This window comes from Euprymna scolopes, chromosome 26 (genome assembly GCF_053919585.1).
Source record: "Euprymna scolopes isolate OS-2025 chromosome 26, ASM5391958v1, whole genome shotgun sequence".
Classification (NCBI taxonomy): Eukaryota; Metazoa; Mollusca; class Cephalopoda; order Sepiida; family Sepiolidae; genus Euprymna; species Euprymna scolopes.
The window spans coordinates 1,815,765-1,841,686 of NC_136507.1; the positions used below are offsets into that span (position 1 = coordinate 1,815,765).

General features: G+C 35.2%; 1 protein-coding gene across 1 annotated transcript in view; it reads right to left on the reverse strand.

The window, feature by feature from the left end:
• Positions 1–6,580: 6,580 nt before the first annotated feature.
• Positions 6,581–25,922, reverse strand: part of LOC145247887 (small nuclear ribonucleoprotein E-like) — a 46,755-nt gene continuing 27,413 nt past the window's right edge. Inside the window, exons 2-5 of the mRNA XM_080109497.1 lie at positions 17,303–17,329; positions 13,425–13,487; positions 11,774–11,852; positions 6,581–6,760 (exon numbers count right to left, since the gene is read on the reverse strand). Of these exons, the coding sequence (XP_079965623.1) occupies positions 6,702–6,760; positions 11,774–11,852; positions 13,425–13,487; positions 17,303–17,329 (228 nt within the window). The 3' untranslated portion in view covers positions 6,581–6,701. The remainder of the gene's footprint in view (positions 6,761–11,773; positions 11,853–13,424; positions 13,488–17,302; positions 17,330–25,922) is intronic.

Consider the following 25,922-nt stretch of genomic DNA (forward strand, 5'->3'; position numbering starts at 1 on the left):
TTGGTTGAAAACATCTAAAACAAGTCCAGCCAAAGTGCAAGATACTATTACTCCAAGATCAGTCTTGGTTGAGACGTGGATCTAGGATTGCTTCATAGAAATAGAAGCCATCTTCGAAAAAGAAAGGAGCAAATCAAGTTTCCTCAAATAGCTACACCGACTGAATTGTCTGTCTTACCAAGACATTCCTAAGTAGAGCCACAATAAGTTAATGGAATAAACTGACCAGATAGATGTGCAGTCAACTGTACACAAAGATACTCAACCTTTTAACTAAAAAAGTTCCAAAGTAAAATATACAAAGAGTGGTAGTCCAACCACCAAAAAAACTAAGAATTTAGAACTGAAAAAATCTGAAATAATCTTAATTACCTCCCTTAAACTGTTAAACCTTTTCATTTACTCAATTCTTTTTAAAGACAAAAAGATCATCAAGATCCACGTAACCAGTGATGGGATTCAGCCGGTTCGCGCAAACCGGTGCTTAAAATATTACGAGTTCGGCGAACCAGTTATTAAAATTACGTTAACATAACAGTTTATACACGATCTGTTTTCTTAGAACCTGTTCTTAAAAAATTTGAATCGCACCACTGCATGTAACCTGTAAAAGTCAATTAGGTTGTTCATTTTATATTTCCCTTTTTTTCTGTTCTTATAATAAACTCTTCAATTGGCATCTCCTCCTCACCAAAAGACACCAAAGCCCTCCCCTTTAAATCAGGGAAGGACATATGTGATAATGTCGTTCACTAGATATAACAATAATGACCACGATAATGATGGAAAGAAAGAGCATTAAGAAAGGTTATTGATTTATTGCATGCACACACTTATTTGTGGATATTGAAAAAGAAATGTTTTCTTTTATGATAATAAACAGCCATTAAAAAAAAAAAAAATACACTAGCTGAAAATATGAACGTTTGCAATATAAAAATATCTAGAAAAAAATGTCAAATGCCAAAAGGCGCCATTTCTGACAAGTTTATCTGAATATGCCACTCCTGTTAAGAAAAACAATTAACCAAATTCTGGGTGGTCAAAATTTATTATTGGGTTACCCAAAATATGAGTTGGTGGATACAAAGTCAACTGTCTATTAATAATTATTCATGAATTTGATCACCCCAGAAGATAACCAAATTATTTATCTTTTTACTCATATATAATGGCACTTGGGAAAAAACCCTTGGTTATGCAAATGAAGCAAGAAGAGATGGTATCCTCCCATGTGAATAATGGTGAAAGGAAGAGACTCAATTAAATCAACCCGGTTCTCCAACTTCCAACGTAGACCCCTACTACCATGTCTCCTTCTCCAACATCAGGGGTCTTCGTTCTAACCTTCCAGAGGTTGAAACCCAATTACAGGAGACTAAACCAGACCTTTTATTTTTAAGTGAAACTGGCATTGGACAGGCTATTTCCCTAGATGAGTTTGGTATTTCAGGATACTCTAACTTAACTTCTAAATCTGACCCCCAAGATCGCCATGGGCATGGAATAAGTGCCTATATTAAAGATAGCTTTCCATGTGGGAGGGACATCTCCAGGGAAGATCCTAACTTACCCTATATGTGCTTCCGGGTTGCTTTAGCTCACACTACTGCATTTATATTTACTCTCTATCGCCCCCACAACAGCGGAGTTACTATCTTTAAAAGCATATCTGAGAAAATTGACCAAGTCCTTTCTACTTATCCTTTAGCTAACATTCACGTATGTGGAGACTTCAATGTTCACAACGTCGAATGGTTGACCCACTCAAACAAGACCGATGATGAGGGGAGGTTCTGTCATGATTTCTCCATTGCCTATGACCTCACTCAGATTGTTCAGGAACCTACCCGTGTGCCCGATAATGACGGCCAGTATGCGAGCCTACTAGACCTTTTTCTCACAACTTGCCCTGAACTATGTTCAGTTTCTGTTCTGTCGCCTCTTGGATCTTCCGACCACTCTGTTGTATCAATTAAGATAAAAATGAAATGTAATAAGTCCCCAGACGTACCTCTTCATCGTACAGTATATCGATACACTAAGGCTGACTGGGATAGCTTCCGCACATTTATATCTGATCTACCTCTGCATTCCATGTTTAAAAAGGATGTGTCCTCTATAGTATTAGACCTAACTGAATGGTTAATTGTAGGTATTGACCATTTCATTCCCTCTAAAAAGTTTCAGCAAAAACCTAACAGCCAGCCATGGTTCTCTCCAGAATGTGCTGCTGCCATTGCGCACAGAAATCACTTTTTCCACTGCTTCCAACGTAATAGATGTATGGAAACTAAAGCCGTTTTCAGGACTGCAAGCAACCATTGTAAGAAAGTAATAAGGAACGCAAGAGTGTTGTATGCTCAATCTGTTAAGTCCAAAGTAGCTGAGCAGCGGCTTGGTTCCCACCAGTTTTGGCAAATAGCAAATAGAATCCTGAACAGAAGCGTGTGCTCCATCCCAACTATTATCAATGGACCTGAGGTAATCTCGTCAGCATCAGACAAAGCCAAACTCTTTGTCAAGAACTTTGCAGCTAATTCTACCCTTTGCGACCAAGACCGCCAACCACCAATATTTCCTCCTGTATCAGAAAACACGCTATGTGATATTCGTATATCTGTACGTGATGTTGCGAAGCTAAAAACCTTGATTCGAGTAAAGCAACTGGCCCTGATGGTATTCCAATTATAGTACTCAAAAAACTTCAACCTGAATTAGCGCCCATACTTACAAAACTGTTTAAACGTTGTCTTAAGGAGAATAGTTTCCCATCTCCCTGGAAAATCTCATCAGTATGCCCTGTATTTAAGAATTCAGGTGATCGCTCATCCCCCTCTCAGTACAGGCCAATAAGTCTCCTGTGCGTCATGAGTAAGTTGCTAGAATCTGTGTTAAATACAGAAGTAATCAAACATCTCAACAAAAATAACCTTCTTAGTGACACTCAATATGGTTTCCGTTCTGCTAGATCTACAGCAGATGTCCTTACAGTTATATCGCATAGGATTAGCAAATCTCTCGACGGTGGCAATCTTTCTAGGGCAATTGCTCTTGACATATCTAAAGCCTTTGATAGGGTATGGCATAAAGGTTTACTTCATAAGATCGCTAGCTATGGTATAGCTGGAAAAGTCTTCTCAATTATTAAATCATTTCTTTCTGATAGGTTCATAAGAGTAGTAGTTGAGGGGCAAAAATCAGAAGCTCACAGTATTAATGCCGGTGTCCCTCAGGGATCCATCCTGGGCCCAACTCTTTTCCTGATCTACATTAATGATCTTCCAAATCATATCCTTACATCATTTGTAGACATTTATGCTGACGACACTACCATTTATGGTACCACATCTAAGACAGTAAACGACCAAGTTCTCTCCAATTCTCTCTCCTCTGATCTTGAGCACGTAGTACAATGGGGAAAGGAGTGGCTGGTTACTTTTAATGCATCTAAAACCAAGCTTCTCTCTTTACATCATCAACATTCCAATTCACATTTGTCATCAATTGAAATGAATGGCTCTCCTCTTCAGGAGGCTTCAAGTTTTGACAAGCTTCTGGGTTTGACCATTACTCCTGATCTTAAATGGAACACGTATATCAAATCTGTTGCCAAGGCTGCTGGAAAAATGGTGGGATCTTTCTATCGATCCAGTAGATATCTCACTGCTGATGCTATTCTCTACCTATATAAGAGCCAGGTACGTCCAAGGATGGAATACTGTTGCCACATCTGGGCAGGAGCTGCTAGAAAGGACTTGTCCTGCCTTGATAGAGTTCAAAATAGACTTCGTAGCCTCGTAGGAGATGTCCTTTTCTCCTCCTTGCAACCTCTATCTCACAGAAGAGATGTTGCGAGTTTGTCTCTGATGTATCGTTATTTTCATGGAAAGTGTTCAACTGAGCTTCAATCTATGGTCCCCCCTCGCCAAACTTTCACAAGAAACACTCGTCTAGCTGTAAACACTATCAATAATTTCCCCCACTCTTTATCTGTGCCTAAACCTAAACGTAGATTCCATGAACAAAGCTTCTTTCTTAGAACTGCACGCCTATGGAATTGTCTTCCGTTTTCCTGCTTTCCGGCTGACTACAATATGGTTGTGTTCAAGTCTAAAGTAAATAAGTTCTTGATGAGCCGTTCCATATAAGTTATTAAATTTACCAAATTTTCATTACTAATGATTACTATATTGACCAATTTCTACTGTACACTCTTTAACCCTTATCCTTGAGTGGCCTCTGGGCCTTGATAATGTGGTGATGCCTTTTTAAAAAAAAAAAAAAAATCAGAGATAAATATTTGAGAATGAAGAGGAAAAATTTTTGGAGCCTAAGAATTTAAAAAACTGTCTGAGATTGATTTTCTGAGAATTGTGAAATGAAATTCTGGGGATTGGAGGTGGGGTTAAGCCCACCTGATTCTCAATATAATGTAAGGTAAAAATAGCCTCAAGGACACACTCTGCCAACTGTCTGAGGTTTTCACACCAGCCAGAGAGAAACTCCTGACTCAAGTCTCACCCTATTTTAAACTTCTGAATCTACACTGAAGAGACAAGCCCGGACTTTATTAATGGAAGCTGCCAGTCCCTAGAGCATTTGTATTTAGATCAAAGTTTTTTTTTTTTTTTTTTTTTTTTTTTTAAAACTTTCAGTGAATAATTATTTTTTTTGCTTCTAAGAAAAATGACCACCGGTTTTTCTTTATTTGTTTATTGTCTGTTGAATTGAAGGTGATGTTGATTTCAGGTCTACTCTAATGCCCAGATGGTGAAGACACAGATCAAGCTGTTGTGAGAAGAGAACTCAGCACAACAAATAATGTACAGCCAGCTGAAGTGAACAGTGTTGTTACAGACTTAGAGTTGTGCATGTTTTGTGTGTTCCAAGCAGTATTTTCCAGAGTCAACCTTGAAGAGTCCACCACTAAATAGAGTTAAAGGTGTAGCCACAAGGATTTAGAATTAGTGCCCAAGTGATAGATTTAAAGCCCTGTTGAGTTACACATATGCAAAATTGACTCCGCCTGTCTGTACGAGCCTCCTGCGCCAGCAGAAAAATTTGAAACCACTGCTGGATCTTCAGCAGATAGGAGGAAAGGACAAAATCTCCCACCAACTTCCTGGATACCACCATCGCCAGTTGGTCGCAAAATCTCAGTTTGGCAGATGGTGGAGCCACAAGGGAGGCAATGACCCTTCCATAGAAGAACTTTCATCTTAATGCAAGGAAAGGGTTCCAATCCTGCTACATCCGTCATTGCATCGTACCCTTAAATTAACTTACCTCCTTGGACGTTGGCGGCATTGCGTGCAGCAGACAAAACACAGAGTTGACTAGATTGAACATGGCGCATTGCGTCGGCGTCCTCTCACCAGAAGACTATGGAACCAGGTATGACACTGCTTAAGCAGTGTCACACCTGGTTCCACAACTTCTTAAATACCTACCTGGATAAGATGCTCGTTAAAAAGTGGCGACAGACTTCCTAAAATCTCTCAATTTCTACTGGCTAGGTCAAATAGACTATAAACCTGTTTGAATTTAGCAAATAGGCCCTAACTGGAAGTTGAATACCTCTCTGCCAGAGATATAAGACTTCTGGGTAAAACTAGGCTTTAGTGGGGGAAGTCACTGGGAATAGGTGGTGGGTTAGCCTAAAAATTAAGATTAGGAACTTTCTGTCACATATGCCCAACACCTCGCACTAGAAAAAGTCAGAACAAAGAAGCAGCTGACAGAAAAGTTAGCCAGGGATACTGCAGGTCAAGAACTAGTTAAGTAGGACCTTCGACATGAGGCTAGCGAGTGTTATGAAATCCAAGTAGTTATGGCTAGACTAAGAAAAGGAGTCAACGAAGCCGTGAACTCTGATGCGGATGCGCGTATAGAGGTCTCCATATGTGGCTGTGATAAGTACACTGCGAGCGTCAAGCACCAATATGGACATACCCTGAGGTTGTTTCTAGAGATCTGTGAGGGACTTCAGAAACATTTTGAATAGCGATTCATTCAACAGCCTGATCAAATTTGGCGACTATTTGGTCAACTCTCCCTACCTCGAGGTGGCTAGTTGCAAGGGCAGGGTAACAGAGTATCTTGATTAATATTTAAATAATTATTATCTGTGACCTTCTCAGCTCTACAGATAATTCTCAAAGTTTTTCACTTTTGCAATTTACAACCTATCCTGGTTTGAGCAGATTAACAAGCTTCACAGCCTTCCTTGCAACTACATCACTGGCATTGGATCTTATCACAACTATTAGAATCTTTTACACCAGTTGCAAATGACTGATGAACCATGCATTACTCGACAGGTATAGATCTTAACTCCATTTTTGATCACCACTTGTTTGGCTTCTCATCTGTTATAGATTTTGGGAAAGGGCAGACCCAATTTGGTGCCTCAAACTTCTGCATATTTCATCAGATGATTCACTTTCACTGTAGACTTTTTTAGCTGCATATCCAGGTTTCTTTCAAAAGTTGAAGATTGTGAACAAATGAGGTTCTGTAAGCATTTTTCTGTTGAGTATTTACAACTTTTTCAGATTTAAGCACACCAAAGAATAAAAAAGTGAAAATACAATTTATTAAATTGAAAATGACACAGTATGAAATTTTAGGGCTACTTCTAAAGTAGATAAAAGTGAAATAATTTGAGTCTTTTGCTCGGTGAGATTGTGCAAATCATCTTATTTTTGTTCCACTTGTTGTAATAAAGTGATGTTTTCTCCTTTTAAAAGTATTCGACCTGAAAGAAATTTAAAATATCTTAATAGATTTGAAACAAAAATGTTTTGTTCAAAAATCTTAAAAGTTAGCATTTGACAACCATAAAAAAACAACAAAAAAAAAACGCTTTTGATAAACAAATATAAATAATAAATAGTTATATAAAATGCTAGAAACAGATATGTCTTGTTATATCTGTGGAAAAATTAAAAAGGTTTAACTTTATATGTAGTAATAACAAAAATTGATTACACAAAGAATAGCAATATTTTGTCTCCTTTTGTTGCATTGAAGGAAATTCCATCAGATAAGATGAAAAACTAAATTGTCAGAAATCTGAGAAAATTTAATCAATTCAGTTGAAAATTGTTATACAAATAATTCATCTAAACTGCAAGGTCAGTTGTTAAAACGCTGCTTTCATTTAATTTTATCAGACATGGCTTAAAGGTGAACAATTTTTTTTTCTTTCTATAAATTACAGATTATCTGATAGATTTCTGAAACACTTATTCACATGCTCATTAATAAAACAGATAGTGGAAGCGATTAAAAAATCTCAAGAGATCAGTAGTTGATCTACCTATGCACACATACTAATTTATTAGATAAATTTAAAGAAAAAAGTTTCAAAATTTAATCATTACAGTTTTGCTGGATCATTAGGTTATCAACTGGACCAAATTGTTATAAAGCTATAATTAATTTTGTTAATGAAATATTTCAATCTTAATATATAGATATTGCTAACAGTTTTAAAACCAGAAATAACTTTCTATTCAACAGTTTAAAGGTTTCTAAATTCCTTTTCAATTTTGAAGGGATAAAGTAATGCATTCCTTTTTTTTTTTTAACTAAAGAAATATTTACTTTACGAATAAACTAAAATGTGATTGATTTAATTTTGTAATAGTTTTAAATGATTTTTTAAAAGTTATTTTTGGTAATTTACATCTATTTAATTTTTAAGAATTTTGGTCTTAAAAATGTTATGAAAATTGTCATTTAATGAACCAATTCACTTAGACTTTATGGCAAACCTTATACATGTGCTGTTTTATTACTCTTTTTGCTCAAAATTTTAAATATATCATGACTTATTAATGCATCTCAAACAAAATGATAATTTGAGGACTAAGTTCTTTGATTTGTATGATTATTTTAGAACCCTTTTGAAGTCTGCTTATCTAAAACATTTTATGGTCAATACTACTAAAGTAGTATTATTTATAATATTGATATTTCCTATTTTATTCTAAAATTATATTAACAGAACTGTCGCATAGACTATTCTATATATGATTAAAAAAACAATATTTCATGCAATTTACATAATACTTATGAGGATCAGAAATTTCTTGGGTTCCTTAATTTCTCAGATTTCTCTAATAATCAATAAAAAATAATGTGCAAGGCACAGAAGCAGGACACACACATGAGAAGTGATAACACGTTACTAACATATAAAGTACTCAAAAAAAATGAGAAATATTTGAATTTCCATGTTTTCATTTCTTTGATCGCCTTTGTAATTGCTATCTGAGCAATGTAACAATATTCAGTCATAATTATGGAAATTTTTTTAACTATATTTATCTTTAACAAAATCTCGTTCAATATTTTAAAAGGATCTTAAAAATGGTTCAGAGGTGGACAAAATTTTTTATATATTAACAAATGTATAAAAATGATTTCCCCCCTTGATTTTTAAGATCAATAGTTGGTATCATATTCCATTATGCAAGCCGTCATAAGGGTTCTTCTTGAGGGATTTCAACTTTCTCTTCTGCTGGTAAGGAAACTCTCCGTATGTCTAAGATGTGAAGCAGCACTCCAACTGCAATTTTGTTCTTGGAGAGTACTTCAGTTACTGTCCCTCTTTCTTTGTCAGCAGGTTTTACAGTGAGGATTGGCCAGTTTCACTCACCGTGACCTTCACTTGCACCTGTTCCGTTCTTTCGATTGCGGCCAGTAGATGTTGCCAACAGGTTGATATGGCACTGAGGTTTCATCTTATCAAGTTTTTGGTGCCATGTTATATCAAAATACTGCTTCCTGGGCCAAAATTTGGCTTCTTGCTGCCACAGCTTTTATGGTTTGAAGCCTCTCTAGGATTCCATAGTCACTTGAATAGTTTGAAGATCTAAAATGTTGCTTAATGTCCAACTTCTCACACAGCACTCTAAAGGCTTCTAAGCGGAAAGACATTTTGCTTGTAATCCACATGCCCCCTTTCTATGAATACCTCTTCAGCAGCTTTTGTTACCTCTTCTTCTGCTGTTTTCACATTAACTTTTCACCATTTTACACTTTCTCAGGTCCACAGTGAGTCATAAATACAGTTCATGTTGGTAATACGTGATATCAATGACCTATTTTGTTAGATGCAGTTTTTTTTTTTGTGCTTGGACAGTGCAGGATCAATGGATTAACACTCCCTATATTGTTCCACCACCTCCAGCACATTGTCCATTTTGCCATAGGGATTCATTTTCCTTGCCAGATAAAGTTCTTTCCTTTCCAAAATGTGACAGAGTGCGGATGGCGGCTGTATGCAAATAATCGAGCCATGTGCAAAGCGACATCACAGTGAAGAAGAAAAAGATATAAAAAGAATGTGTGCACAGATTGAGATAACATTCACGTTAGAAAGGATAACATTTTATGTGGGAAAGTACCCAGAAATGTTTTTAACAGGAAAAAGTGAGTTCAGCTTTTTCTTGTGATGGAGTCTACGTGTTGGATCCCTACATGTTGTCCTGTGTAAACTGTGTCGTGTTACATTATGCAGGTTCTTCAGATCTTCAACCCGACTGCACACCAAAGCCATATCTTTTTTTTTTTTTTTTTTTTTTTTTTTATTATTATTCCATTTTCACCCCAAACAAGACAGTACCACTTTGATGTAGGGGGTTACTATCGGGGACATAAGTTGCAGGGGTACGATGTAGGGAGTTGAGCGGTTAGATGTCTGTTCACATTACACTTGAACTTCTGCATGTCAGTACAGTTGGCCAATCAATCTCCTGCATACTGATAAAAGTTCTTGCTTGGTTAAGCCATTCTTGACTTCAGAAATCTCATTTCCTCGTCTAAAACTTTCCTGCTGTTCCATTTACTAACAACTCTGATGGTCACGTGTTGACATGATCTTTCACCTTTTTCATAGTCGTCTCTGTCTCATCCATCGAGCATGTGGCTCTTGTCACTGCATTATCTTTGGTCAACATGGTCTTAAGCACTGCTGTCATAATTTTTGGTACGAAATTATTCAAATCCCAATCTTTGGTCAACATGGTCTTAAGCACTGCTGTCATAATTTTTGGTACGAAATTATTCAAATCCCAATCTGGTCAAACAATAAACCTGGTCTTTATATTTGACCAATTGGTACTGCCATAACTTCTTGTCCACATGAACTTGAAGGTAGACTGTCAACGATTTTGGTTCCTTTTTCTATTCTCGTCCACTCTTTCATAACTTCTTCACATATATCAATTCCATCTTTGGTGTGACATGCAACATATTTGTTTAACTTCCGAAAGTCCAATATTGGCCTGACTTTCTTCTTGGTAGGTTGAACCACTGCCATTAAGTGGCAGAATTGCTTGAACCTTTCCTGGCCATGATATTAGAATTCCTTTGATCCACCTCCTAACTTCTTTCTAAAACTGCAGTTGCTTTTGTAGCAATTAACCCAGTTTTTTAACACAGATCAGATGGCCCTGTGGTCTATTGCCACTCTACTTGTCACCATAAAAATAGGTTTGAAAGTCTTCAACCTCAATCTGACATGACCTAAGTTTTGTTGGTTAGATAGCATTGCTATTGATCACATTTCTTGCTATTCTAGTTATGTACTGATCACTGAACTTCACATGACTCTTAGCAATTGTAGCTCCTCCCAGCCGGTTTATAAATTCCAAGCCCAAGATCACGTTGACTCCCGTGATGGGTCTATCAGTGCAATCATTCTGAGTCATAGTGATATTTACCTTATCACAATCTTAGTATTAGTCTCTCCACAATGCTTCACCCCTTTGCCATCTACTGCTCTAATATTGCTGGCTCCATTTCAAGAGTCAGTGACAATTGTAGTGATGTGTAGTTGCACAGATGGTATTAACAAGGGCTCTTACCCTCCTCCCATTGACAGTTACTATTATCTGTGGCAACAAACCCATACGCCTTTTCAAAATTAAAAGGGTGACTACTGGCATAATAGTACCTTGTTACTTGTGGACGAACAAACACGCAAAAAGACGGAATAGCATGAATTTTATAAAAGTCAATCAAAATAAATGTCCGTTCGCAAATCGTACATATTATAATCTAGGAAGTATATAAAAAGTTCTAAAAAATAGTAACCCTCTTGAGACCCCCCTCCCCCATACAAAAACGCACGTGTCTTTATATATATATAAACTGGCAGGATCAGCAGCCCAGCAGGAATGAGGGGAATACAACAATGATTTAAAGGAAGGTAAAAATAATTGTTCTCAGAATCAATATTATGAAAACCAGGAAATATAAATAAAGATGAGCTTTTTTGAAACTTTCTTAATCCTATGACTAACTATAAATCCAGGGGGAAATACTCTTTCTTGGATCATTTGGGGTAGGTTTAAGGAAGAGTATGTTTTATAAGAAACAGCTGTCAGACTGAAGCATAATGCAAATAGGTCACAAATAGATAATTGAAGAAATTGTTTTTGATGAGAAATGAGTAAGCTAAAAGTTCGGACACTAAAATCAAATTTTACATTGATATTCAGTCCTTTTAGAAAAAAAGATGTATGAAAAGAATAAAGTCAACTGAAGTTATTTTAACGAACATTTCATGAAAATTGGAACAGAAAAAAAAAAAAACAAAAAACATTGTTCATCTATAAATTTAACTTTATAGAAATACATTTTTCCAGAAATTATTGCTATGTTACTAAGTATATAAGTAGGTTTTAATGGAGTAAACAATTTGAAGAAAATTTAAATGAAAAGTAAAAAAAAAATCCTTTATTTAAAAAAATCTTACCAAGTGGTTTTCGAACCTTTGTTTTCATATAGACCTCTTCAGCATCATCTAAACACAAATTCATGTACTCATCAAATCCCTGAAGTAAAGAAAAAAGATGAATTACTTTTTATTTAAAATGTCTTCCTTTTATCATATCAACTTCTTTTATATGATTGTTAATTGTGCATTTTATTTATTTCAATGAAGAGATACAATTGTCTATTTAACCAAATTTTGTTCCAAATTTAATCATTCTATCACAATAGTATAATTTATTAGATAAAAATTAGTATATAAAAATAGGCTAACTGCAATTTGAGATCTTGTCAACCAAACAGGAGAGAAAATGAAGTGTGATCTAACCAAAGAAGAGGAACTAATGTCAAAGCAGATTGTCAGATAAACCAATGAGGTGTTATGCCTCCACTCCATAGCAGATCATCATCAACATACCAACAAAGCAGGAAGTACCACCTCCCACTAACCAATACTCATAACCTTGACCTCAGCCATAACAAATGTTACAGAAAAGTACTTCATGTTGCAGAAGAAAAAATACCTAGACGATTTCCTTGTAAACATTTTTTTTTTTTTGCTTAGTAAAAGAAAAAATATTCTGGTAGTGAAAGAGTTCAGATCAGAAGAAAATGAGAATTTGTCTGGGGGGGGGGGGGTTCATCAGGAATTTGTTTGTGTTGGACTTGAAGACATCTAGGTTGAAGTCGGGAGGGAAACAGGCAAGCGGAACAGAAGCTTTGTTCATGGTATCTACGTTTTGATTTAGGCACAGATAAAGAGTGGGGGAAATTTTTCACAGTGGTTTCAGCTAGTCGGGTGTTTTTTGAGAAAGATTGGCGAGGGGGGACCAGAAAATGGAGCTCAGACAAGCACCTGCCATGGAAGTAACGATAGAACAATGACAGGCTCGCTACGTCTCTTCTGTGGGAAAGAGGTTGCAGGGTAGAGAAAAGGGCATCCCCCACCAAGCCACGGAGTCTATTTTGTACTCCGTCAAGACAGGATAGGCTTTTTTTTGCAACTCCCGCCCAGATGTGGCAGCAGTACTCCATCTTTGGACATACTTGGCTTTTATATAGATAGAGAATTGCATCATTAGTGAGATATCTTCTGGAGCGGTAGAAGGATCCCACCATTTTCCCAGCGACCTTGGCCACAGACTTGATGTATGTGTTCCATTTAAGATCAGGTGTAAAGGTCAAACCCAGGAGCTTATCAAATCCTGGGGCCTCCCTTAGCCGAGAGCCATCCATTTCAATTGATGCCAGATGGGGATCAGAGCGTTTATGATGTAGAGATAGGAGCTTGGTCATAGATGCATTAAAGGTAACCAGCCACCTCTTTCCCCACTGTACCACGTGCTCAAGATCAGAGGAGAGAGAATCAGAGTGAACATCATTTACGGCCTTTGATGTGTTGCCATAGATGGTCGTGTCATCAGCATAGATGTCAACGTAAGATTTTAGTATGTGTTTTGGGAGATCATTGATGTAGATCAAGAAGAGAGTTGGGCCCAGTATGGATCCCTGAGGGACTCCAGCATTAATACAATTCATGCTTTCAAGAAATAAAACATGAATCTGATGCGGTCTTATAAGTGTATTATGTATCAAAAGTGCTGGAATCTTTGAATTTTGAAAAACAAACTTACCACAATACATCCTTCAATTCTTAAGTTTACCTGTTCATACAACCAGACTTGAATTCGAGATCGCTGTAAAATATTTAAATTAATTTAATGTCTTTGAAAACATAAAAATAAAATACTTAATTAAAAAGTAAAGAGTTAAATTCAAAGTCAATCTTGTAAAGGGAAAATTTTATTTATGATCCGAGGACAAAATACACAATGTATTATAAAAATGAGAAATTGCAGAAACAGAACATATGAAAGAGACTGGAAAAATAACACAGGAGGAAGTAAACTGGAAATGTTACCAGTTTCATTTGGATTAATGAACATTTTCTGAAGATGTTCAATTTGAATGAAACTGGTCAAATCTCCTGTTTATTTTTTCTGTGTTTAATTGTTTTTCCAGTTTACATTCATTATCTAAATAAAAGCCATAGGCACTAAAACATGCACAATTCTGACAATTTATAAAAGAAAAAGTCATGTAGGCTGAATATTTCTCTCTCTCTCTCTATATATATATATATATACCATTCAAACACCTCCTGTAATAATTAACACATAATCTCAATCAATAAATTACATAAAAAACACTCATTTTATTTCTGTTACAAACGTATATTTGAATTTCAACAGATATATCTTTTTCCCAATAAGAATATTAACTTGCGTTCATAGTTTTAAAATTACATTAACGACTATATGACGTCACTAAAATTTCTTCTCTTTAACAGCGTCAGCCCTCCCCCTCCTTTTTGAATTTCCAACGTCTTTTTTCCGTTTCTCTGAAATAGAACTGTGTCACACTGTGCACGTGAAACATTTTCAAATATTTTGTACTGATATTTTTTATTTACTTAATCTCATTCATCCAGAGGAAGTCTCGAAATAAAGACGAAACGTTGATGAACACATAATATGGTTTGTTCCTTTTTATTTTCTCTATTTTGTTGGAATACTATTTCCATCATATATATATATATATATATATATATATATATATATATGAGATAGAGAGAGAGGATTTATTCCTAAACTTATTAACTTTAAAATACAGCTGATAGGTTAAGGGTGAGTAATGTAAACTATATTTAGTTTTAAGCAAAGAGGAGATGGAAGCACTATGAAACTTCAGGTACCTCAAATATGGATTTGTAAAAGTTTAATAAATAATTCCCAAATTTCAGTATTTTTTAGTATTTTAAAGCGCTACAACATGGATAAACTTCCATTGGAAATGTTGAATATTTTAGATGTGTATAAAATTTGATATAGTCATTAGACACCAATTGAATAAAATTCCCTGATTTTCAAATTCTTAAAACTCTTTAGGCTTAAACCAAAATGATGTAATGGATTTTGCTAAAAGTTGGGTACTTATGCATTCTCTGAACCAGACGTAACGCAGCATTCGGCTCAGCTTTTCCCAAGACACAACATCAATAGCTCCGGTTTAGCTGCTGTCCGACGTAACATGGCGATCAGCCAATCACAATGCCACATGCTGAGTTTTAACTACACGCATGTGCACGCCTGAGCAGCAGACAAGGATTTGGATACCAATTGGAAGAGGAAAAAATAATCCACCATTTTTTACAAGTCAGGAAGAGTAGAGAAGATCTAAATAAAAAATGAATTTTGCTACAACAGCTCCAGACACGGGATGCTGTAATAGATTTTTGTCGACAGAGGAAACTAATGGCAAAATCAATAAAATATGCAACCTGTGGCCACGAGTGCATCCTAGCAAAAAGAGGGAGCATAACAGACAGCTATGGTTGGAGATGTGACAATGTTAAATGTCGATGGTGGACAGCAATCCAGACTGGAATCTTCTTTGCAAAAATCACAGCTGAAAATCTCCTGGGCACATCAAATTGATATACCTGTGGGCGTTTCTGATGGCAACAAATAAAAATCTTTATAGATCCTGAAATGCAGACAGCTACGGATCGTGGAGCAAATGTGGAAGTAGAAACAAGAATGCGGAACCAGGCAGGAGCTTTTGGACACCTATCTTTTAGAGTTTATGTGGAGGTAAAAATTTGGTAGTGATCTGTTTATCTCCATATTATAAACATTTTCCGAAAGAAATTTTCCTGACAGTGGAAAAACAAAAGATTCCAACTACTCCCAGTCGAATTGACAAAAAAAAAAAAACAACAAAAAAAAAACAACCCACCCTCTTTTGTTGTTTTATAAAAAATACTTGAAAACTATACTCCACCAAAAAACTGCCAACACTTTATTGGAAAAAAACCCATTTTGCTTAAAAATTATTTATTTGTCACAAAAAACTTTCTTCTCACAGTTTATAAAAATTACAGTAGGGGTTTGCTTTTGTTTTTCTGTTGATGTTTCTACATTTGAAATTTTACTGTTTTCATCGTCAATGCTCATTATTATCCAGCTGTTGATGTCATGTTTCGGTGAATGCAGAGTTACGTCTGGTTCCAGGGATGCATAAATACTAACAATTGGAATAAGGATTCTAGATAAAGTAGCAGCATAACTTTGTAAGATGATATAAAAGTGATACAAAGTTGTTCAGGAAATTTTTAACTTTCTTGTGATGGCTATCAAGACAAATAAATCCAAAGCTGTGTACAAATGTAAAACACAGTAATTTAACATAGCACAATCAGGTTTTTTATATACTACTCATGTATATGTGAGATTAGTCATAACGTCTGCATATTGGTTTTGAAAAAGAAAATTTTATTAATCAACTATTTTTTTTTTTTTTTAATTTAAAAAAAATGTTTTGATTTTAATAGCAAATAATTTTGTTTCACAATATTTGTTCTATTTTCTGGAATAAATATTTAGAATGGGTCCATGTGATCTGTTTCTAAATTGTTTTGATTTTAATAGCAAATAATTTTGTTTCACAATATTTGTTCTATTTTCTGGAATAAATATTTAGAATGGGTCCATGTGATCTGTTTCTAAATTGTTTTGATTTTAATAGCAAATAATTTTGTTTCACAATATTTGTTCTATTTTCTGGAATAAATATTTAGAATGGGTCCATGTGATCTGTTTCTAAATTTTCTGGAATAAATATTTAGAATGGGTCCATGTGATCTGTTTCTAAATTTTCTGGAATAAATATTTAGAATGGGTCCATGTGATCTGTTTCTAAATTTTCTGGAATAAATATTTAGAATGGGTCCATGTGATCTGTTTCTAAATTTTCTGGAATAAATATTTAGAATGGGTCCATGTGATCTGTTTCTAAATTTTCTGGAATAAATATTTAGAATGGGTCCATGTGATCTGTTTCTAAATTTTCTGGAATAAATATTTAGAATGGGTCCATGTGATCTGTTTCTAAATTTTCTGGAATAAATATTTAGAATGGGTCCATGTGATCTGTTTCTAAATTTTCTGGAATAAATATTTAGAATGGGTCCATGTGATCTGTTTCTAAATTTTCTGGAATAAATATTTAGAATGGGTCCATGTGATCTGTTTCTAAATTTTCTGGAATAAATATTTAGAATGGGTCCATGTGATCTGTTTCTAAATTGTATGTGAAAAGCTAAGTTGGTTCTTCTCATCTTTCCTTTAGTTATATTTAAAAAATAAATTTGTAGCAAAATTACCTAAATGTCAATGACCATTTGTTGGTTATTTCTTCAGAATGTCATTAAAATTTATATAGATAAGGATTCTTTATTTTTATAGTTTCAGTTTTCATTATATTGAATGTTTAAAATCCTGTATTTCAGATAAACACTTAGATAAAAAAAAAAAACAGAAAACAAAAAGGAAAACTGTGCTAACATTTTAAGTTGAGGTAAAACCCTCAATTGACAACAGATTTTTACATTTAAAGTTATCAAAGTAGTTTAAAAATACAGAAAACATACTTAAAATTGCTTGATACTTACATTTTGTAAATAACGAAAAATCAAGTTCTGTAAATTTGAGTCAAGGAAATACAATATTTTTCAAAATTTTAAAAACTAAAGCATTAGATTTTATTAATCAAACAATACCTTCAATAAAAAAAAATCTTAAAGAAAAAAAATGAAAGGTTTCATTTTTTTAACTATAAAAATAAAATGAATTATTTATAAAGCAATTTAATCAAAAGACTAGTTACACAATAGAAGTAAACATTGTTGATAGGACAGAATATAAACTATCATAAACACATTATAATCCAAATGAAAACATATCAATTCTAAAAGTGACAAGTTTTGTATAAAACCTAAGTTCTTAGATGAAAAAATAAAATATCAACTGCAATTCAGTGTGATTTTATTAAAAGTAATTTTCTACCCAAGATTTCAAGTTTGGCCTCTAACAAATACAGCCCTTCATATAAGTGCAGCATATATTGTGCAGAAATATCAAATATTATTTGCTATCTTGTTTATTTTTTTTTGGTTATTTTCATAGTTTTGATTTAAATAAAAATTTTACTTTATAGATATATAATTTTTTTTTGTGTCTTTAATAGCTCCTTTTCCCCAGGCTACTTCAAGTTATATCACTAATTTTGGTGAACGCCACTTTATTTTTTTTTTTTTTTAACACAGAAAAAAATGTTGGTGTTTTTCAAATTTGGTGTGCGCAATATTGTGAGTTTCTACATATAAAAAAAAATAGTACCATTTTAAAAAATAAAGGTCACTTATCAATATTGTGAGCTTAAAAAAGGGTTTTAAGTTATTCTTCACAAAAACATCCAACTTGAAAACTTCAGTGAAAGAAATATGAAAGAAATTCAATTGAAAAAATTCCGAAAATGACACCGTTTTTTTTCCTCTTTAATAATCTGTTGGCGTCATTACTACATTAATAAATCAAGGAGCACCACTAATAAAAGTGAGTGTACCTACACAGATTTACAACTTACTGCCAAGTGACCAAAGTACGAAGTATCATCATGAAAATCAACTGTCAGCACAAACAAGCCGCACGACCGAACGAAAACATAAACAACTTGTTTCACTATGTATATATCAAAGTTCTTAAGTGAGTTTGTTTTTGTTTATTTAAAAATTATAGAAAGTTATTGTTTAAAATAATATTTTTAGTGCGTCAATAAAAGAAATGAAAATTTACAATTTAAAAAATGTCAGTTGTTTATTTTCTATATCTTCTTTCAAACTTACAGGTACTTTTTTTTTTTTACAAAGTGGTCACCACTAATCAAGGCCCGGAAGCCACTCAGGGATAAGGGTTATTGCATGTACAGTACGTTAATGTTGAGATTTGATGATGTGTCTTACTTTAAGTAAGGTGGTTTGGTTTATCAGGAATTTGTTTATGTTGAACTTGAAGACATCCAAGTTGTAGTCAGGTGGGAAACAGGCAAATGGAACAGAGTTCCACAGGTGTGCACTTCTAAGAAAGAAGCTTTGTTCATGGAATCTACATTTTGGTTTTGGCACAGATAAAGAGTGGGGAAAATTTTTGACAGTGGTTAGACAGGTGTTTTTTGTGAAAGAATTGCGAGGGGGGGGGCAGGGATTGGAGCTCAGACGAGCACTTGCCATGGAAGTACTGATAAAACAAAGACAGGCTCGCAACGTCTCTTCTGTGGGAGAGAGGATGAAGGGAAGAGAAAAGGGCATCCTCGATGAAGCCTATTTTGTACTCTGTCAAGGCAGGATAGGCTGTTTTTAGCAGTTCCTGCCCAGATGTGGCAACAGTACTCCATCCTTGGACGTACTTGGCTTTTATATAGATAGAGAATTATCAGCAGTGAGATATCTTCTGGAGCGGTAGAAGGATCCCACCATTTTTCCAGCGACCTTGGCAATAGACTTGATGTATGTGTTCCATTTCAGGTCAGGAGTAAAGGTCAATTCCAGAAGCTTATCAAAACATGGAGCTTCCACTAGTCGAGAACCATCCATTTCAATTGATGCCAGATGGGGATCAGAGCATTGATGATCTAAAGATAGGAGCTTAGTTTTAGATGCATTAAAAAATAACCAGCCACGTCTTTCCCCATTGTACCACGTGCTCGAGATCAGAGGAGAAAGAATCAGAGAGAACTTTGTCATTTACGGCCTTTGATGTGTTGTCATCAGCATAGATGTCAACGAATGATTTAAGTATGTGTTTTGATGTAGATTAGGAAGAGAGTTGGGCCCAGGATGGACCCCAGCATTAATACTGACGGCCTCTGATTTCTGCTCATCAACCACTACTCTTATGAGCCTATCAGAGACAAATGATTTAATGATTGAGAAAACATTTCCAGTTATACCATAGCTGGAGATCTTGTGAAGTAGGCCCTTATGCCAAACCTTATCGAAGGCTTTTGATATATCAAGAGCAATTGCCCTAGAGAGGAAGCCTTTGTCAAGAGATTCACTAATCCTATGAGATATAACTGTTAGCACATCTGCTGTAGATTTGGCAGAACGGAAACCATATTGCATGTTACTAAGAAGGTTATTTCTGCTGAGGTGGTTGACTACTTTATCAGAGAGGCGATAGCACTCTCTATATAGGGATGGCCCGTACACGCCTATATACGCCTACAAAACTATCCAAATCTCAACTAAAATCAACTTATAAGTTTCAAAAAGTACATATTCTTACAGAGAAGCGTCTTACGAATCCAGCGAGTGTCAGAACGTCGGTTAAAATGTCAAAACAGAGCAAAAAAAAAAAAAAAAAAGGTACAAAAATGGCCAATTGTTCTTTCTTCTGCTTTCTTCTTTCTTTTGAGACGATGTATCTCGGTGTACGAACGGTCTCTGACAACAGTTCAAGCATCAATCGACTGCTCTTTACACGGAGAAGTGCAGTGACCCATCGCTTTTTAGCTAACTCATTAATTAAATAAGATTACGTGTAATAAGTTTTAAACACTATATACCCAATGTAGACAGACCACTTCGAACACGGAACTTCTCTCAAAAGGGACAGCTCCAAATAATACACCGGATGCTCACAGACGTTCCAGTTTGCCAGTGGCCTATATTTCTTGGACGCTGAATATTTGAGGTGAACGTTAAGGTTTTTTCTTTAAACAGTAACCCACCAGCGTTAATGAAACCACGAAATCTTTACCTCAGTTGATCAAAATTGTTATAAGAGTAACCTATCAGCAAGTACGACGTCAAAAAACAATGTTATAAAAACAAATAATTCTTCAGATTTTGGACTGTAAAATATGTACAAAATGTCAATGCTGTGACCAGGATTCGAACCTAGGTTAGCACGGCCACAACGTGGGGTCCTAACCTCTAGACGATCACGGCTAACACTGATGTCTGTCGCTCTTGGCAGAAAGACACATGACTACTGTCAAACTATTGAAAAATAAGGAGGAAACTTGAAATTCTCACGCATGCGCAAAAATACACTATAGCAACCATTGTTAAATGCAGCTGAATCTCTTCGCTCGCTAAGAAAAGTAGATCAGACCAGTTCTTCTAAGAACTCACCAAACGCCAAATTAACCGCAAAAGAAACTGCAAGAAAGTCATCTTCTAAGAACTCACTGGAAGCTGACCAAAAAGAATCAAGATCCAAGCCCTAGCCACAAAAATAACTAGATATTGTGGCTACTATACACAATCTACTAATAAAAACAAGTAAGTTTTCTAAAATAAACTACAATAAATTAACCAAGTAACCTCACACTGTCACTGATTAGGACTTCATATAAAGATAACAACTACACTATTGATAAGTGATAATTATAGTAAGATACACATAAGTGTTATATGCTTACATTTAATAAAAAATGCCAAAGTCAGCACGTAGTAAAAAAGCTCAGAGAAATATAGACTATGAAAAAAACAAAGTCAAGGTATTATCTGAGCAAAAAGAATACTATCAGAAAAATGCTGAAATAATAAAAATTAAGTACCATGCAAATCCTGAGGCAAAGAAGGCTGCCTCACATGCTGACTCAAAAGCACGGTATAACAGGGATTCCGAGGGGAAAAAAGCTGCCTCACGTGCTCTTTATAACAAAGAACCAGAAAAAAAGAAGGCTGCCTCACGTGCTGACTCAAAAGCACGGTATAACAGGGATTCCGAGGGAAAAAAAGCTGCCTCACGTGCTCTTTATAACAAAGAACCAGAAAGAAAGAAGGCTGCCTCACGTGCTGACTCAAAAGCACGGTATAACAGGGATTCCGAGGGAAAAAAAGCTGCCTCACGTGCTCTTTACAACAAAGAACCAGAAAAAAAGAAGGCTGCCTCACGTGCTGACTCAAAAGCATGGTATAACAGGGATCCCAAGGGGAAAAAAGCTGCCTCATGCACAAACTATTATAAATATAAATATCAAAAACTGCCAAATCTTTGCCAAAACGCCAAAGAATGAACCAAGAAAAATTTAATAGTGAAGGTATGAACATTTTAGAACTTTATAATACTCTAACTGTTTTATCAGAGAGGCGGTAGCACTCTCTATGTAATATAGAACCGATGGAGGACCAAGAGGGAACTCCTAAGGCCCAAAACCCAAAGACCTAAGGCCCAAAACCCAAAGACCTAAAAGCCAGCAGGAAGCGACCTGCTACTAATGGAGGCGGCAATGAGCCGCCTCTTAAAAAAGACAATACTATCATGAATGTAAGTTTAAAAATAAGACTGTAGACTTAATAACAAGAATAAAAAAGCATTGGAAATGCAAAAGGATATAGGGATGGTATGCCAAAAAGTATACAAACAAGATAGCTATGAATGGCTAGGCACATGGAAATAGAATTGCATCCAAAGTATAGCCCTATAGCTTTTTACAACCGTAATGATGGCACGGAATGAAGATTGGAGAAAAGCTATAGGGCTATACTTTGGATGCAATTCTATTTCCATATGCCTAGCCATTCATAGCTATCTTGTTTGTATACTTTTTGGCATACCATCCCTATATCCTTTTGCATTTCCAATGCTTTTTTATTCTTGTTTAATATGGATTCCAGCAACTTACTCATGACACACAGGAGACTTATTGGTCTGTACTGAGAGGGAGACGACATATCACCTGAATTCTTAAATACAGGGCATACTGATGAGGTTTTCAAGGGTGTTGGGAAGCACTTCTAAAGGCAATGCTTAAACAGTTTTGTAAGTATGGGGCAAGTTCTGGTTGAAGCTTTTTCAGCACTATAATTGGAATGCCACCAGGGCCAGTTGCTTTACTGGAGTCAAGGTTCTTGATTAGCTTAGCGACCTCACGCACAGATATTTGTATGTTGCATAGCGTGTTGTCTGTTATAGAAGGAAATACAGGGCGTTGATGGCCTTCGTCGCATAGGGTAGAATTAGCTGCAAAGTTCTTGGCAAATAGTTTGGCCTTATCTGATGTTGACGAGATGACCTCAGGTCCATTGATGATGGTTGGGATAGAACGCACGCTTCTGTTCAGGATCCTGTTTGCTATTTGCCAGAACTGGTGGGAACCAAGCCGCTGCTCAACTACTTTGGATTTAACGGACTGAGCATATAGCTCTCTTGCATTTTTTATTACTCTTTTACAGTGGTTGCTGGCGTTCCTGAAAGCAGCTTTAGTCACAGTGCATCTATTACGTTGGTAGCTATGGAAAAAGTGATTTCTGTGCGCGATGGCAGCATTCTGGGAAGAACCATGGCTGGCTGTTACGTTTTTGTTGAAATAATTTTGGATGGTATGAATCGGTCTATGCCTACAATTAACCATTCGATCATCCTTTTTAAACATGGAATGCAGGGCTAGATCAGATATAAATGTACGGAAACTATCCCAGTCAGCCATAGTGTATCGATATACTGTACGATGGAGAGGTACGTCTGAGGACTTATTACATTTCATTTTTATCTTAATTGATACAACTGAGTGGTCGGAAGATCCAAGAGGAGACAGAACGGAAACTGAACATAGTTCAGGGCAAGTTGTGAGAAAAAGACATTTCGTTTTTATCTTAACTGATACAACCGAGTGGTTGGAAGAATCCAGAGGAGACAGAACGGAACCTGAACATAGCTCAGGGGAAGTTGTGAGAAAAAGGTCTAGAAGGCTAGCGTACTGACCGGAAGTATCAGGCACACGGGTGGGTTCGTGAACAATCTGGGTGAGGTCATAGGCAATGGGGAAATCATGACAGACCCCCCCCCCCCCCTCATCATCATCTGTCTTGTTTGAGTGGATCAGCCATTCCACATTGTGGACACTGAAGTCACCACAAGTGTGGATATTAGCCGAAGGATGAGCAGACATGATGTGGTCAATTTTCTCAGACATGCTCTTAAAGAGAGTAACTCCGCTGTTGTGAGGGTGATAGAGGGCAAATATAAATGCAGTGGTGTAAGCAAGTGCAACCTGGAAGTACATATAAGGTAAATTAGGGTCTTCACTGGAGATATCCCTACCACACGGAAAGCCATCTTTAATGTAGGCACATATTCCATGCCCATGGCGATCTTGGGGGTCAGATTTAGATGTTAAGTTAGAGTATCCTTTAATCATGAACTTTTCTAGGGAAGTGGTCGGCCCTATACCAGTTTCGCTTAGGAAGAACATGTCCGGTTTCGCCTCCTGTAATTGGGTTTTAACGTAGACCCCTGATGTCAGGAAGGAGACATGGTAGTAGGGGTCTACCGTTGGAGGATGGGGTTCTAGGTTTATTCGTGATTTTTTTCTTTGCTTTATCTTCTGTTAATTTATTTTAAAAAAAATTAAACTGAGTACATTTTAAACCAAAAGCACATTTTTAGTTGCGTCTGACTCTGATGGAAAAATTTTTCCTTTTAAAAAATGTGCCTCTTTTTTCTTTACTTATTTAATTGTCTTAAGTTCTGTCGGGCATTTGTGGTATATCTAACATTTTATTAAATTATTTTTATTAGACTGTATCGTTACATTACTTTAAAAAAAAAATATTAACAAAATTTAGCTAAAATATAGCTACATCACGTGCAACAAGTCATGTGTAAATAAAAAAAATTAATTTCATGTAAAAATGTGCATTTTTTTGTTTATGTTCTATCAGGCATTTCTAATAAATTTAAAGATTTTGTTAAATTATTTTTTTATTACATTGTACATTACTTAAAAAATAACTGAAAATATAATTAAGTTATAAGCACGAGTAAATGAAAAAATTAATTTCACTTTAAAAATTATTTTTTCTTTTGTTTCCGTTTATCACCGTTTTCGAGACCTACATGTTCTATCAGGTGTTTATGTGGAGACGCCATTTTTTTCGCGTGCATGTCGTTAAAATCTGAGGGAGAAATCAGTATTTTAAACTATGACCAAAGTTAGAAATAAATAAAAAAAATTAAACTAGATATTAATTACTTCCAAAAAGAACTATGAAAAAAAGTAAATAAAGACAGTGAAAGAACATATTGTTTGGATTTAATAAAAACGCAAAAATTTATCATGAAGCGTATATATATTTTTCTTACTAAAAACAGAAAATGAAATATTCATAATTGTCTAAACTGGGCAAATGCCATTTGAAAACCAAAACATTCACTGTATAAAAATTTATCAAAATATAATTGTAAAAACATTTATTGAAAAGTTCGCATAGGAAAATATAATTTTAATAAAACAATTTTGTAATGTAAGCAACATTGGATTTTTATAAAATAGTTTTTATTTTATTTATTTTTTTTTTCCTAACAAAGAAATAATTTTAATGAAACTTTTTTTTTTTTTTTTTTTTTTTTAATTAAAGCAACTTTAAAGGGTCAACAAAAAATTAATTTAAATGAAACCGAAAAATCATTATCTAATTTAATTTTTTTGTTATTTACTTCATGCTTCAGTCATAGTTTAAAATACTGATTTCTTCCTTGGATTTTAATGACAGGTGCACGAAAAAAAAAAAATGGCGTCTCTATTTTTGGCGATAAACTGTAGAAGTATCCCGGAGACCTACATGTTCTATCAGGTGTTTTTGATAAACTTGAACTGAGATATCTAAAGGTTGTGTTAGGTGTCAAAATCAACACCAGTGGAAATACAGTTCAACTGGAAACTGCTTTCTCTGACTATTTAAGAAATCCAATTAATTCATTTCCATTCCAAAGCAACAAAAAAAAAGTCCCTTATTGAATCTGCTGAACATTCAGATAACTCCTGCAGTTGTGATGAAGAACCATCTCAGGATATCTTCAGTTATGAGCATCAAGGACAATGGGTTGCTGTCTACTATGACACCAACTTTTACATTGACCAAGTCATTGAGGTTATATCTGCATCTAGTGCTGTAATAAAAATTTTTATCGCAAAAAGAAAAGAATTTTTTCGATGGCCTTTGTTAGATAACATTGCACAGGTAGAATCAACATTTGTTTACAAATGGGGTTTTGAGGTAATGCCAGTTTCAAGTGATGGTAGGATTTGGAGTGTTCTTGATATATCTACCATAGCAGAAGCCTATGAAAGAATTCTGAGAGAAAATCAATAAGGAAAGGAATTGTAGTAAGACCTCTGCCTAGAAAATATCTTACTTGTTTACTTGTCTTTTAAGTTGAAAGTTTTTCAATGCTTGAAAAAAAAAAAAAAAAAAAAAAAAAAAAGAAGACTTGTGACTT